The sequence below is a fragment of the Phoca vitulina genome, unplaced genomic scaffold (assembly GCF_004348235.1).
Source record: "Phoca vitulina isolate PV1807 unplaced genomic scaffold, GSC_HSeal_1.0 scaffold89, whole genome shotgun sequence".
Taxonomy (NCBI): Eukaryota; Metazoa; Chordata; class Mammalia; order Carnivora; family Phocidae; genus Phoca; species Phoca vitulina.
This window is the reverse complement of record NW_022589792.1, coordinates 472,556-486,714: the sequence shown is the minus strand read 5'-3', so window position 1 is coordinate 486,714 and position 14,159 is coordinate 472,556. Positions and strand designations below refer to the sequence as shown.

General features: G+C 40.4%; 1 protein-coding gene across 1 annotated transcript; it reads left to right on the top strand.

The window, feature by feature from the left end:
• The first annotated feature begins 518 nt into the window (after positions 1 to 518).
• On the top strand, positions 519 to 13,816 carry LOC116626545 (zinc finger protein 699). Its single transcript, XM_032395934.1, has 6 exons — positions 519 to 1,052; positions 4,826 to 4,915; positions 5,879 to 6,005; positions 8,791 to 8,889; positions 9,400 to 9,583; positions 9,935 to 13,816. Exons 2-6 carry the CDS (start codon positions 4,868 to 4,870, stop codon positions 11,391 to 11,393), a joined length of 1,917 nt encoding a protein of 638 aa, XP_032251825.1. The 5' UTR covers positions 519 to 1,052; positions 4,826 to 4,867; the 3' UTR covers positions 11,394 to 13,816.
• The last annotated feature ends 343 nt before the right edge of the window (positions 13,817 to 14,159 follow it).

Below are 14,159 nucleotides of genomic sequence, written 5' to 3'. Positions count from 1 at the left end.
AGGGAGAAGCAGACTCTGCTGAGCAGGGAGCCTGATGCGGGGCTCAATCCCAGGACCCCAGGACCGTGACCCAAGCTGAAGGCAGACACCTAACCGACTGAGCCACCCAGGCACCCCTTGACTTTTAGTTACTTTAAGTAATGTTTTAGCTGGCTGGGCCCAAGAATTGGAGGTCTTGATGTTCCTTTGAGGAGGGGCTGGAATGCCATCCTTGACAGCAGATCTGAGAGGGACTACAGCTAAAGCCTGCTAGCTGTGCTTAGGAGACCTGCCATCTCTGCCTTATGGGCTCATTAACTTGTTGTAGCAATCCCCAGGGACATGGACATCCTCTTGTCTCAGAGTGCCCCAAAACACCAGCCTGGTCATAAGGACCTCCTCTTACCCCAGCCCATGAAAGGGTCAGGGGCAGGTCGCCGCTAGTCCTTAACTCTCAGCTCCCGAAGCCCCGCCCCTTACGCTGTGCGCGGATCAGAAACCGGAAGCAGAAATGCGCTCTTGCGCGTGCGCGAGTTGGCGGCCATATCTCTGCGTTCCTCCCCTCGCGTCTGGGCTAGTGTTTTGCCTCAGTTCGGCGCGTCCTTCCCGGCTCGGTCAGACCAGCCCCAAGTCCGGCCTGCGGGAGGGGGAGAGGTAGGCATTGGGAGGACCGCCGCCCTGGCCGTGCCCCCTGCCCCCGCCGGAACCCAGCGCCGGGGGCCTCCCCCGGCCGCGGCTCGTCCCAAACTCACTGAATCCGGAGCTCTGGGCTGCGTGCAGCAGCCGGGTTGAGTCGGCTGCAGGCTAGAGTTAGAAAACCACCCTCGTATGTAATCGGCCTTCCAAAGCATCCTTTGCTGTCTTTTCGGAAAGTAAAAGCATCCCTGCCATTCGGTCACGGGGACGAGCGCCTCCACCTCGTCTGTACGCTGGTCAGTGGATTTCGGCGTGTTCGGTGAGCACGGGGTGACATTTGCCTCAACTCCGTTCCCATCTCCCCTCCTGGTGCAGGAGATATTTCATCCGTGAATTTTACCTTGCCTGTGGGCATCAGTTTGATACATTATATTCAGGTACATAAATGTGAACTGATTACTTAGTATCTCTGTAACCCCCTTCATCGTCGAATGCAGCTATAAATTTTAATCATTTATCTGTAGATTATTTTGAATTTCACACCGAGAGTGAGATCATGTGCCATTTTCAGCGTTTTCTCTTTTATTCCTGTACCTTGCATTCTTTTTTATTTCTTTAGTGTGTTTACTAGGACCTCCACTCCAGTGGACAGACAGTACTAGAATAGCATATAATTTGCATCTTTGCCTTGTTCCTGATCCCAGAGGGAATTATTCTATCATTTCAGCATTTAAATAGGATGCTTGTGGGGCGCCTGGATGGCTCAGTTAAGTGTCTTTTTTTTTTTTTTTTTTTTTTTTGAGAGAGAGCGAGGGGAGGGAGAGAGAGAATCTTAAGCGGACTCCCCGAGTCCCACCCCGATCTCTGGGACTGGATCTCACAACCCTGAGATCAAGACCTGAACCTGGGGCGCCTGGGTGGCTCAGTTGGTTAACCGTCTGCTTTTGGCTCAGGTCATGATCCCAGGGTTCTGGGATCGAGCCCCGCGTCGGGCTCCCTGTTCAGCAGAGAGTCTGCTTCTCCCTCTGCCTCTCCCCCTGGCTTGTGCTCTCTTTCTCGCTCACTCTCTCTCAAATAAAATAAAATAAAATAAAATCTTAAAAAAAAAAAAAAAAGACCTGAACCAAAATCAAGAGTACCGCGCTTAACCGACTGAGCTACCCAGGTGACCCCAGTCATAATGTCTTGGTCTCAGCTCAGGTCTTGATCACAGGGTCGTGAATTCAAGCTCTGCTAGGCTCCACACTGGGCACTGAGCCTCCTTTAAAAAAAAAAAAAAAGATGTTTGCTGTAGGTGTTGTAGATGATAATTATTTTTTCCTAATTAAAGTTATTCTCTAGTTCTAATGGGTTAAATGATCAGCAATGGATATTGATATAGATCGTTAACTATTTTGTATCTAAGAGGAAGAGCCATATGATCTTTTAATATTAATGTGATGATTATATTAATTGAGGATTTCATTTTTAACCACCTTTCATTCCTAGGAGGAAATGAACTTGGTTTGTGATTATACCCTCATTATTCAATTCTCGACTGTACTAAAACTTTTATATTATTTTGCATTCATATGTGTGAATGAGAGCTTTCCTGTTTTGTTTTGAGTTGTACTTTTTTGGCTTGGAAACACTCAGGAAAACAGTATTTTCCATCCCTACAATGGAATTATGAATCCTTTACTTATTTGGTGAAGTTGCCTGTGAAACAATTTGTAATTCATATTTCCTTTGTGGGCATGTTTTAAACTACTGTTTTGTTTTTTTTTTTCTTTTAGGATTGGATGTAATCAAGTTTTGTATTTATTTTAGATCATTGCCAGAAAGTTGTACTTCTTTCTAGAAATTCATTCATTATATGTACATTTTCGTGTATATTCTCTTAACATTTTTGTTGTATTCTCCCTTCAACATCTGTGATTATGACTCATTCATAACTCTTTGTCTATGCTCTGTTGTTAAAATTGCTAAAGCTTTGTTGATTTCATTAGTTTTCAAAGGACACATTGTTCATTTTTATGATTCTTTTTATTAGTTTTTTAAAAATATTAATTTTGTCCTATTTTCATTTTTCTAAACCTTTATGCTGTTCTTTTTCCATCCTTTAAGTTAATGGTTAGCCCACTCATACTGATTTTATTTTCTCTGGGAGTTGATGATATTCATATAAATATGTAAATATATGTACCACACCAACTGTGGATTTCCAGTGTTATCTGAAACACTTCTTTTAATTTTCTGCTTCTTCCCGGCCACAAAAGTAGTCCTAACTGGCTAAAAATAAATGTGTATGTGCCTCTTTATCCCGGTAATGTGCTGCCTTATTATGTATCATATACCACACCTGATACATTTTGTTCATTTACTGCCCTCCCTCAAATGATTATAACATCCATGTCCTTCAGGATTTTTCTGTTTTGTTCAGTGCTGTATCCCCTGTGACTGTATGTAGTGGGATTGGAGTAAATATTACCTAAGTAAATATGAAATGAAGGAGCAAGAGATAGGGACCTTAAGGGAAGTGTCCTTGCTCAAAAAAGGGGGCTTAGAGGCACTTGGGTGGCTCAGTCGTTAAGCGTCTGCCTTCGGCTCAGGTCATGATCTCAGGGTCCTGGGATCGAGCCCCGCATCGGGCTCCCTGCTCCGCGGGGAATCTGCTTCTCCCTCTCCCACTACCCCTGCTTGTGTTCCCTCTCTCACCATGTCTCTCTCTGTCAAATAAATAAATAAAATCTTTAAAAAAGGGGGGGCTTAGTCTAGAGGAGCTCAAAGATAAAACATTTATTTATTTATTTTTAAGAGGATTTTATTTATTTATTTATTTATTTATTTATTTATTTATTTATTTATTTCTCCCCCCCAGAGAGGAGCACAGGGAGAGAGACAAACAGACTTTGCACAGAGCACAGAGCCTGATGCAGGGCTTGATCTCTGGACCCTGAGATCATGACCTGAGCTGAAATCAAGAGCCAGACACTTAACCAGCTGAGCCACCCAGGCGCCCCAAGATAAAACATTTAAATAGAATACTTCATTTGCCTACTTTCCGTAGTGCACAGCAGGGTTCTAGGCTAGACTCTGGTAATGTTAGTAATAAGGGCCTCACTAACAACTAAATTGTAAGGTATATGTTCAGAAATACACTCATTGGGAGTTTAGGCTTTGAGGACAAACAGGCCTGCATTCACACATCTGTCTATGTAATACGCCCTGTGTTACATACACCTCAGCAGCTTTCTGACTGGGTAACATTGAGTGTATGGTTAATTGATTCTCAGATTTCTCAACTATAAACTGGTTGTAATAATACCTGATTTGCAGAGCTTCTATGAAAGAAAAGCTCTTTGCAAGATCATTCTCACATCATGGTTGCTTAAATGGCACGTTATTAATTTAGTAAAGAATGTTGTGATTTTTTCAGTTTTAAAATATACTACTTGATCCACTGCATGGAAAAAACTGTTGTGTTTTCATTATTTTAAATTTATGTAATAGAGCTGCAGATATTACTATCGGAGATGACATGTTGCTAACTTCCCTTCAGGTATTCTTGTTCTGCTCTTCTGTACTGTGTAGGCACAATTTAGGATGAGAGTCACAGCATGGCAGTCTTCCCTGCCTCCTACATGTGGAATTCAGTCTGTTGATGCTTTTTCGCAAAAATCAAGTTTCAGAGGCCCTGCAGCCCACGGAGGGGAGGGTTCAGTGGTCAGGGGCTGAGCAGTAATTCCTGTTAGCTGCCAATGGTGCAGAAGTAAGAAATACGGGGAGTGGAGCCCCCAGAAGTTACATCTATAAATGCTTTTTTTGGATTTGACACAGTGTCAAAGTTATGGTTGTAGGCATTGTCTGCTGTTTTTTGTTTGTCATTATCATGGGAAAACTGACAGCTAAACTTTTTTAGATTTCAGTTAACTTAGAACATGGGACTCAACCTTTTTTAACCTTTTTTTTTTTTTTTTTTTTAATTAGCAAGGACCCCAGCAATGCTTTTTTAGCTCTAGAGGAGATAAGATTACTCCATCTCCTTACAAGATCAGTGTGTATTTGGTTGGGTGTCTTGGGGGTATGCTTTATACGTGTGTGTGTGTGTGTGTGTGTGTGTTTTGAGGGGAGTGATCCCTCATAACGGATATGCTGCAACATCCAGGCTCATGAGTTGTGGAAATTGTGGGGAGACCTGGATTCTCGTGTTTTCTTTCTCCTGCCTCAGCTCTAACTTCTCAGTACTCTTGACTTTCTTCATGAAGGGAACATGGAAGAAGAAAGAAAAGTTGCAGAGTTACAGAAAAATATGACACAGGTAAGTAGGAGCTAATAATTCTCCAAAAGAATTTTCCATTCCACCAGGTCCTTGACCTCCTAATTGTTTAGAGCAGTTGTTAGTGATCTATTTCTCTATTGGGCCACATTGTAAGTGTCTTAGGCGTTGAAGGCTAAAGAGTTTCTATTGCAATTAAACCGCCAATTTAGTTTGAAAGCAGCCACAGACAGTACATAAACAAATGTTTTATTGTGTTCCAATAAAACTTTACATAAGCAAATAGTAGGCTGGATTCAGCCCATGTGCTATAGTTTGCTGACCCCTGGCCTAGAATACAATATGGCCAGCTGTGGGCCTGAGGTGAAATTTATATTTCTGCAAGCTCCTGGGCCTCAGGTTTGTGGGAAGATAGATAGATAATGAAAGAAAGGAAAGAAAGAAAGAAAGAAAGAAAGAAAGAAAGAAAGAAAGAAAGAAAGAAAGAAAGAAATAAAAAGAAAGAAAGAAAAGCTCCCTGTTCCTCAGTGTGTTTTTATGCATTTAAACCTCACTTGGATTTGACCCAGTCTTTCATGTTGTGCTGAGTGCTGTGGTGGGAAAGAAGGAAGCAGGTGAAATTGTTTGTGTAACAAGGAATTGCTGGTGTCCGTGTGGAAATTATTTCATCTCTAGAGCATTTCTGTCATTTCTTGTAGGCTCTGGACTGTCCTGGATCATAAGATTGGAAATGGTCACCATCAAACTGTGCAAGAGATAAATTTGGTGTTTTAGAAGTGTGGTTAGATACATAGACTGGATGGGGTCAGTTAGGAAGGATGTAATGGGTATAAAGAGAAAGATCTGGTGTCTGAATTCTAGGGTAGATGTTGGGAGACCATAAAATCTTCAGAACTTCCTGTGAATTGATTCTCAGTTTCCCAGTATTAGCAACCTCATCGATCTTCCTGCACACGTGGGGAGAGTGGGCACCTTTCTGAAAAGAATATATGTGGGATGTTTTAGGACTCTGTGGTCTTTGAGGATGTGGCCGTGGACTTCACCCAGGAGGAGTGGGCTCTGCTGGATTTTGCTCAGAGGAGCCTTTACAGAGATGTGATGCTGGAAAACTTTCAGAACCTGGCCTCCCTAGGTAAGAAGGGCAACGTTCCTTCATTTAGTTGTTTAGAAAACAATTTTACTAATTGACCTTGTTCTAGGATTTAGGCTGAGGAATAGGAATGAATTGGTAAATAAGACCGACATGGTCACAGACCCCAAGGAACTTTAAGTCTAGTGGCTTCACCATGAAAATAAACATCTGTGTAGTGAACTGCCTTTTTCTTTCTCTTGTGGTTAAAAGCCTTGAGGCTTATTAAGTGTTGAAAGTGCTGGCATAGACTTCAGGGGTCACTTTGGGCCTTAGGGAGGTTTATGGTTTGGGTCCTTATGGGAATTTTAATGATGTCAATGGTCTTTACTCAGAAACATACATGTAAACAAGAGGAGGGTTATTACACAGTGCAGGGAGGGAGAACATATGACATGGGGAACTGTGGTGTGTCTCAGAAAGAAGGTGTTAAAAAGTACATATTACAGGGTTTGTACTTTGGGTGAGTGATTTGGGGATGGGTCTGTGGAAGTAGGCTGTATTGGTTTCCTAGGCCTTTCATAACAAAGTACCACAAACTGTGGATAAAAACAGAAACTTATTTTTTCACATTTCTGGAGACTGGAAGTACAAACAAGGTGTCAGTAGGACCATGCTCCTTCTCTGAAGGCTCTATGGGAGAAATCTCTCCTTGTCTCTTCCTAGCCTCTGTGGTTGCCAGCAATACTTGGCATTTCTTAGTTTGCAATGATATCATTCTTTTCTATTTTTTTAAAGATTTTATTTTTAGGTGATCTCTACACCCAATGTGGGGCTAGAACCCACAAACCCGAGATCAAGAGTCGCATGCTCTACCGGCTGAGCCCGCCAGGTGCCCCATGCAGCTAGATCATTCTAATCTTTGCCTTTGTCCTCACATGGCCTTTTCCCCTTTGTCTCTATGCCCCTCCCTATAAGGACACTAATCAATGGATTTAAGACCCACCCTAATCCAGTATAACTCCATCTTTACTTGATTATAGCTACAAAGACCCTATTTCCAAATAAAGTAACATTCTGAGCTTTCAAGTGGACATGACATTTTGTTTTGATACACTTACTTTTTTTTAGAGCAGTTGTAGATTCACAGCAGATGTGAGTGGTAGATACAGAGACTTCTCGTGTGTGCCCTGCTCCCATATGGGTACAGCCGCTTCCACTATCAGCGTCTCCTACCAGAGTGGCACATTTGTTACAATTGATGAACCTGAATCGACACATCATCATCATCATCACCCTGAGTCCATAGTTTATACATTAGGATTCACTCTTGGTGAAGTCATTCAACACAGAATACATTCTGTGGTTTGGACAAATATGTAGTGGTATACATCATTATAGTATCATTTAGAGTAATTTCACTGCCCTAAAAATCCTCTTTGCCTCATCAGTTCATCTCCTTCCTCGCTAACCTGTGGCAACCACTGATCTTTTTATTGTCCCCGTAGTTTTGGCTTTTCTAGAATGTCATATAGTTGGAATCATACGGTATATAGACTTTTCAGTGGTTTCTTTCACTTAGCAATATGCATTTATGCTTCTTTCATGTCTTTACGTGGCTTGATAATTCATTTCTTTTTAATTCAGAATAATATTTCATTGTCTGGGTGTACCACAGTTTTATTCATCCATTCACCCTCTGAAGGACATCTTAATTGTTTCTAAGTTTGGGCAGTTGTGAATAAAGCTGCAGTAAAACATGCATGTGCAGGTTTTTGTGTGGACATGTTTTCAGCTCCTCTGGGTAAATTCCAAGGAGTGTGATTGCCTGATCATATAGTAAGATTAGTTTTGTAAGAAGCTGCCCAACTGTCTTCCAAAGTGCTGTACCATTTCGCATTCCCCCCAGCAATGAATGAGAGTTCCTGTTCTACAGCCTTGCCAGCATTTGTTGGTGTCAGTGTTATGGATTTTAGCTGTTCTCATAGGTGTGTGGTGGTTTCTCATTGTTTTAATTTGCATTTTCCTGATGACATATGGGACTATCTCTTCATATGATGTTTCCCTTGAGGAATTTCATAGTTTTGCATTTTACATTTAGGTCTTTGATCCATGTGATCCATTTTGGGTTGATTTTTGTGAAGAGTGTAAAAGTCTGTGTCTAGATTAATTTTCTTGCATGTTGATGGCTAGTTGTTTCGGTCTCTTTTGAAAAGACTGTCTTCTTCGCGTATTGCCTTTGATCCTTTGTCAAAGATGAGCTGACTATGTTTATGTAGGTCTATTTCTGGGCTCTCTGTTCTGTTTCATTGATCTGTTTGGACATATATTTTCAAGGGACACTGTTCAACCCAGTCCAGGTGGTCACTTTAGATTGGATGCTGACAAAAAGAGGTAGAAATTTTATTATTGAGTATTTTATGGGTGGCACAGTGACTTTTTTTGGGGGGGGTCATCCTTAGATTAAATTATGTAGTGGCCTTATTTTGTTTAATTTTATCATGGTCTCAGAGTAATCTTGTTTAAGATTGGTATTCTGTGAGATTATTAATGTGCAATAGGAGAACGAAATATCCTGGCTGTATCAGACCAGCTTCTAATATTGAAGTTTAGGTAATGAATATCACATCAGTTCTAGAAATCAGAGGCTGTGTCATTGTCTGTGTCATTGTCTACTCCCCCATCCTGCTCCTGCTTTAAAAAAACTTGTGACAAACATTTTGTAGAAATTCAATTTTCTCTTGCCCATAATTACAGTATCAGAAGAGCAAAATTTTGACCCTGTCTCATGGAAATGTTTATGGTTCCTCATTGTTTTCCCTCATGATAAGCCTTTCTGCATTAACAGGGTATCCACTGCACACACCATATCTGATCTCTCAGTGGAAACAAGAGGAGGACCTGGAGACAGTGGAAAGAGGACCTATCCAGGGGGAGCACCAGGAAGGCAAGAATCCCTGGGAGAAACTGTCCTGGTTGGGGGATATTACGTTTGTAAAAATCAAATAAAATTTGCTTTGTTTGAGGGGTGTGATCTTCTAGATACCTTAGATTACTATTTTGACTTTTTATCAGTATTCTCACACTTTCCTTGTTCTTGGGAAAGACAGTCCATATTTCTTCTTGTAAGTTAGTATTTGGTCATGTGCATTTTAGGAAGGAACTGGTTCCTTTTTGTTTTGTTTTCCTTTTTAGCTTTTATTTAAGCCATCTCTACAACCCGCATAGGGCTCGAACTCATGACCCCAAGATCAAGTGTTGCATGCTCTTCTGACTGAGCCAGCCAGGTGCCCTTTGTTCTCCTAATAATACCTTATTTGTGTTACTATAAGTCTCAGTCTTCATGGAATTATTTCTTGCTTACAATTTTGACCCTTGTGTATATTACCAAAGTCCTGAAACAGCTACGTTGCCAGAAGTCCTTTTCCTTATAGGTGCCTTTGCTTTTTTGTTTCAGGTTTTGAGATTCAACTTAAAACTAATGAATTAGTAGCTCCACAAGATATTTATGGACAAAGAATATCCAGTGAACAGAAAATAGTAAGATTCAAAAGGAATGATTCTTGCTCATCCATTTTACACAAAAACTGGGAATACCATGGTATTTGTTATCAGAACAAAAACCATGAGAGACATTTGAGGTGAGTGCCATTCAAAAAAGAAAAAGTCATGCCTCTGGAGAGAATCTTAAAATGTCATAAAACTTAAAAAACGTGTACCTAGAACTTGGTCAAAAATTGTGATTTCGTAAAGAATTTTTCTAAGATTTTTTTCCCCAAAAATGACATTGAGATCTTCAATGTTTGACACATAGTTCAATTATAAGCAATTACCAGAAAAATTGTATGTCAAAAAAACCTCAGTGATAATATTGGCTATTGTAGACCCTTCTGTGAGGACTTTGAACTTGTAACTTGACAGGGCAGAAAATGTAGTCACTGAAAATGATAAAAGTATATTTATTACTAATAATGTGCTTTTATTTTTAAAAGAAGTCCAGTTGTGGAGACCATCTATGAATGTAATGAAGAAAATCAGTGTGGACAAGACTGCAGCCAAATTTCACATCTTAATATACTCAAGAGAACTACTGAAGTGAAGTCCTATGAATGCCATGAGTGTAAAAAAGCCTTCATGGATCATTTATCCCTTAAGAATCACATCAGGTCTCACACTGGAAGCAAACCCTATCAATGTAAAGAATGTGGGAAAGCTTTCCATTTTCTTGCTTGTTTTAAGAAGCATGTGAAAAATCCCACTGAAGGGAAACCTTACGAATGTAAAGAATGTACAAAAACCTTTGGTTGTTCTTCCTTCTTTAGGGCACATATGAAGATTCACACTGGAAAGACGAGCTATGAATGTAAGGAATGTGCAAAAACCTTTAGCTGTTCTTCATCCCTGACAGAACACAAAAGGATTCACAGTGGAGATAAGCCTTATGAATGTAGGGAATGTGGGAAGGCGTTTAGCTGTTCTTCCTCACTCTCCAAACACAAAAGAATTCACAGTGGAGATAAGCCATATGAATGTAAGGAATGTGGGAAGGCCTTTAGTTCTTCCTCTCACCTTATAATACATATAAGAATTCATACTGGAGAGAAGCCTTACGAATGTAAAGAGTGTGGGAAGGCCTTCAGCGAGTCCTCAAAACTCACTGTACACGTCAGAACACACACAGGAGAGAAACCCTATAAATGTAAGGAATGTGGGAAAGCCTACAATTGTCCCTCCTCCTTAAGTATCCATATGAGAAAACACACTGGAGAGAAACCCTATGAATGCCTGGAATGTGGAAAAGCCTTCTATCTTCCCACTTCCCTTAATACGCATGTGAAAAATCAAAGTAGAGAGAAACCCTATGAATGTAAGGAATGTGGAAAAGCCTTTAGTTGTCCCTCATCCTTCAGAGCACACGTGAGAGATCACACTGGAAAGATACAATATGAATGTAAGGAATGTGGGAAGGCCTTTAGCCGTTCCTCATCCCTCACTGAACACTTAAGAACTCACACTGGAGAGAAGCCTTATGAATGTAAAGAATGTGGGAAAGCCTTTATTAGTTCCTCCCACCTTACAGTACATATAAGAACTCACACTGGAGAGAAACCTTATGAATGTAAGAAATGTGGCAAAGCCTTTATTTATCCCTCAGCTCTGAGGATCCACATGAGAACACATACTGGGGAGAAACCCTATGAATGTAAGGAATGTGGGAAAGCCTTTCGCCATTCTTCATACCTTACTGTCCATGCAAGGATGCACACTGGCGAGAAACCCTTCGAATGTCTGGAATGTGGGAAAGCCTTCAGTTGTCCCTCATCCTTTCGAAGACATGTAAGAAGCCACACTGGAGAGAAACCATATGAATGTAAGGAATGTGGGAAAGCCTTTGTGTGTCCTGCCTACTTTCGAAGACATGTGAAAACTCACACTAGGGAAAATGTATAAACGGTGTGAAATGTGGGAACGTCTGCAAGGCGTTTTCACCTCACAGCATATCTGGAACGTTGTGGAGATGCGCCATGAATGTAAGAAGGCAAGAAAGTGTTGCGTATCTGTTTGACGACTTGAGAACTCACAGCTGAGAGAAACCTGTGTCCGTACACCTTGTGGGAATGCCTTCGTGTCGGGAATGTCACTTCCGGCGTGCAAGAAAATTCACACGAGAAGCACGGATCAGGGCCTCACCTGTAAAGTGGACGCTGGCTCATTGATAATCGGTTTCTGTTTTCTGATACGAATATTTAAGGTGATGAATTTTCCTCTAATACCTTTTCAGCTCTAACCACATTTTATTATAGGTACTTTTATTTCGGCCAAGATGTAAATGTTCTTTACGTTACAAAATCTTTTGGACCCATAGGGGATTCAAGGTGTTTTTCAAATGCAGGCAGGAGTGGTCTTTTTTTTTTTTTAATTAGTATCTAATTAATACTCACTGTTCTCCAGGTGTGCAGTATCACACCTGTTATGGTATCAACACTTTGGTATTTGTAATTTCTTTTGTAATTTTTTTCTTGTAATTGGTCATTTCTAGTATGGCAGATACTGGAAATTGCCTACCCAATTTTTTTCCCTTTTTTTTCTTTTTTTAACTAAAAGAACCTAAAGTTTTTGAGGTAATCAGTTTTTATTGTTAAAAGCTTTTTCTGTCTAATAATCCATTTCAACAGAAATTAATAAGGGCAAGTTCTCAAAAGAAGAGTCGCATCTAATACGTTGTTTTTGTATTTTCTCTGTCCTTGCTCATGGCTAGGAATTGGACCCAGTGTTTTGAGTTTAAAAAGGGACCTTGTGACAAGAAAGCTAGAAGTAAAGTTGGTTGAGCTGGCTTGTGTGTGTTAATTTGGACACGGTTGGGACTCCATTTCTCAGAATCATTTCCTTATCCAGTCCCAGGTTAGAGTTGTCTGAAACAGAGTTTGCATGAGAATTGGAAGGCAGCGGGAAGAAGCTATTATTCTTTGTTTAGTGGGGCCATAGGATGGAGACAGACACATAGGGGCCTGGTGAGCTTCAGTGTCCGGCTCATTTTCCTGATGATCGGACCCACCAATCAACACTAGCTTGAAACAGAACATTAAATGCTTTTACTTCAGTAAAGTCAGAGGCAGCAGCTCCATAGACCTTTCCATAAGTTCCTCCATCACAGTCATACACAGCTTCTTAGGTTTTCTGGCAAGTTCCAGCATTGTCCTTTTGCTGATCTGACAGTCCCTCTGGCACATCAACTGGCTCTATAGAGGTGGCCCCATTTTGGAGCAGGATTGTTATTTGTGTAGTGCAATCCCATCACGTCACTTTGCTCAAGGGGGAAGACATCTGTGCAAATCCACTGGCATCTCCAGCAAGCAGGGCTGTGGACAGTAAGGAAGATTAGGTATAAGTGAGGTAAGCATCAGATGGGGCATCATCCTATTTTAGTGGAGGAAGATTTATATTTGACACCTTCAGATTTTTCTGCTTTTTTATTTGAGAAAGATGAAAGTTCTTTGGTCTGTGCTTCTTCAGGTACATCTAGCTACACTTTTCCCTTCCATTATGTTTCCCGTTTATTTCTGAAAGTAGACCTATGCCACTTTCCCTTCATCATTTTCTGCTGTTTTAGTAAAGCATACATACGCTACTGTGCAGGACATGTGCTAATCTTAAGTGTATAGCTTGATGAAATTTCACTTATGTACGTACCCTGGTAAACAGAACATTCCCAGGATTCCAGAAAGTTTATTTATCTGCCTTCTCAATAATTGCTCCACAGAGGAAACCGCAATTTGACTTTTATTCAGTTTATTAGGTTTGCTTCTTCTTGATCTTCTTGATCTTTATGTAAGTGCTTAAATACAATATGTACAATTATATGTTTGGCTTCTTTTCTCAGCATGATGTCTAGTTTGCCTTTTAATCACTCTTTTTACTGACTTACACTTATTTCTCTCGGTATATGTTTTGTTTGTAGGAATGAGATCACTGACTCATAGGGTAGACTTTAGCTTTAGTTTTAATAGGTATTACAGTTTTTCAAAAAGGTGGATTTCACCTATCATCCTAAAAGCAATGCATGCAAATTCCAGTTGTTCCACCTAGTTGGCCAGCCCTTTCTAATCTTAGGCATCCAGCAGAGGACATGGTAATATCCTGCTTTAGTTTTAGTTTGCAGTTACCTGATATGTAGTGATGGTAAATGCTTTTTTATGTGCTTATTGGCTATTTGGATATCTTTTATGAGGGCACCCTGTTGAAGCATTTCACCCATTTTTGGTTCCTTTTTTATTTGAAGGGTTTCCTTCTAGTTACTTGTCTTCTATTGTATGTATGTGTATCTCTATGTCTAGTTACATACATATATATAAAACCATGTGTTATATATCATATATTCATAACTTACGTAGATTATATATATATATATATATATTGCAGATAACTTTTCCCCGTGTCTGGCTTGTCTTTTCACTCTTCTCATATGTATAAGCTATAAAGGGAATTTATTGGTTTGATTATTGAAGAAGTCCTTTGGGGATGGCTGGGATCCTGGGGCTAAAAAGCTGTTATCTGGATGAGTTCAGTGTCCGTATCTTGGCTGTGCATCTTCTTACATTTAGCTATTCTTCCTGGCAGGCTATTTCTCTCTACCGTAGTTCCCAGAAGATCCAGGCTGCTTTCTTTCTAGGTTGAAGTCTCAGGGAGAAAAGAGCGATAGTCTTTTTGAACAACTCC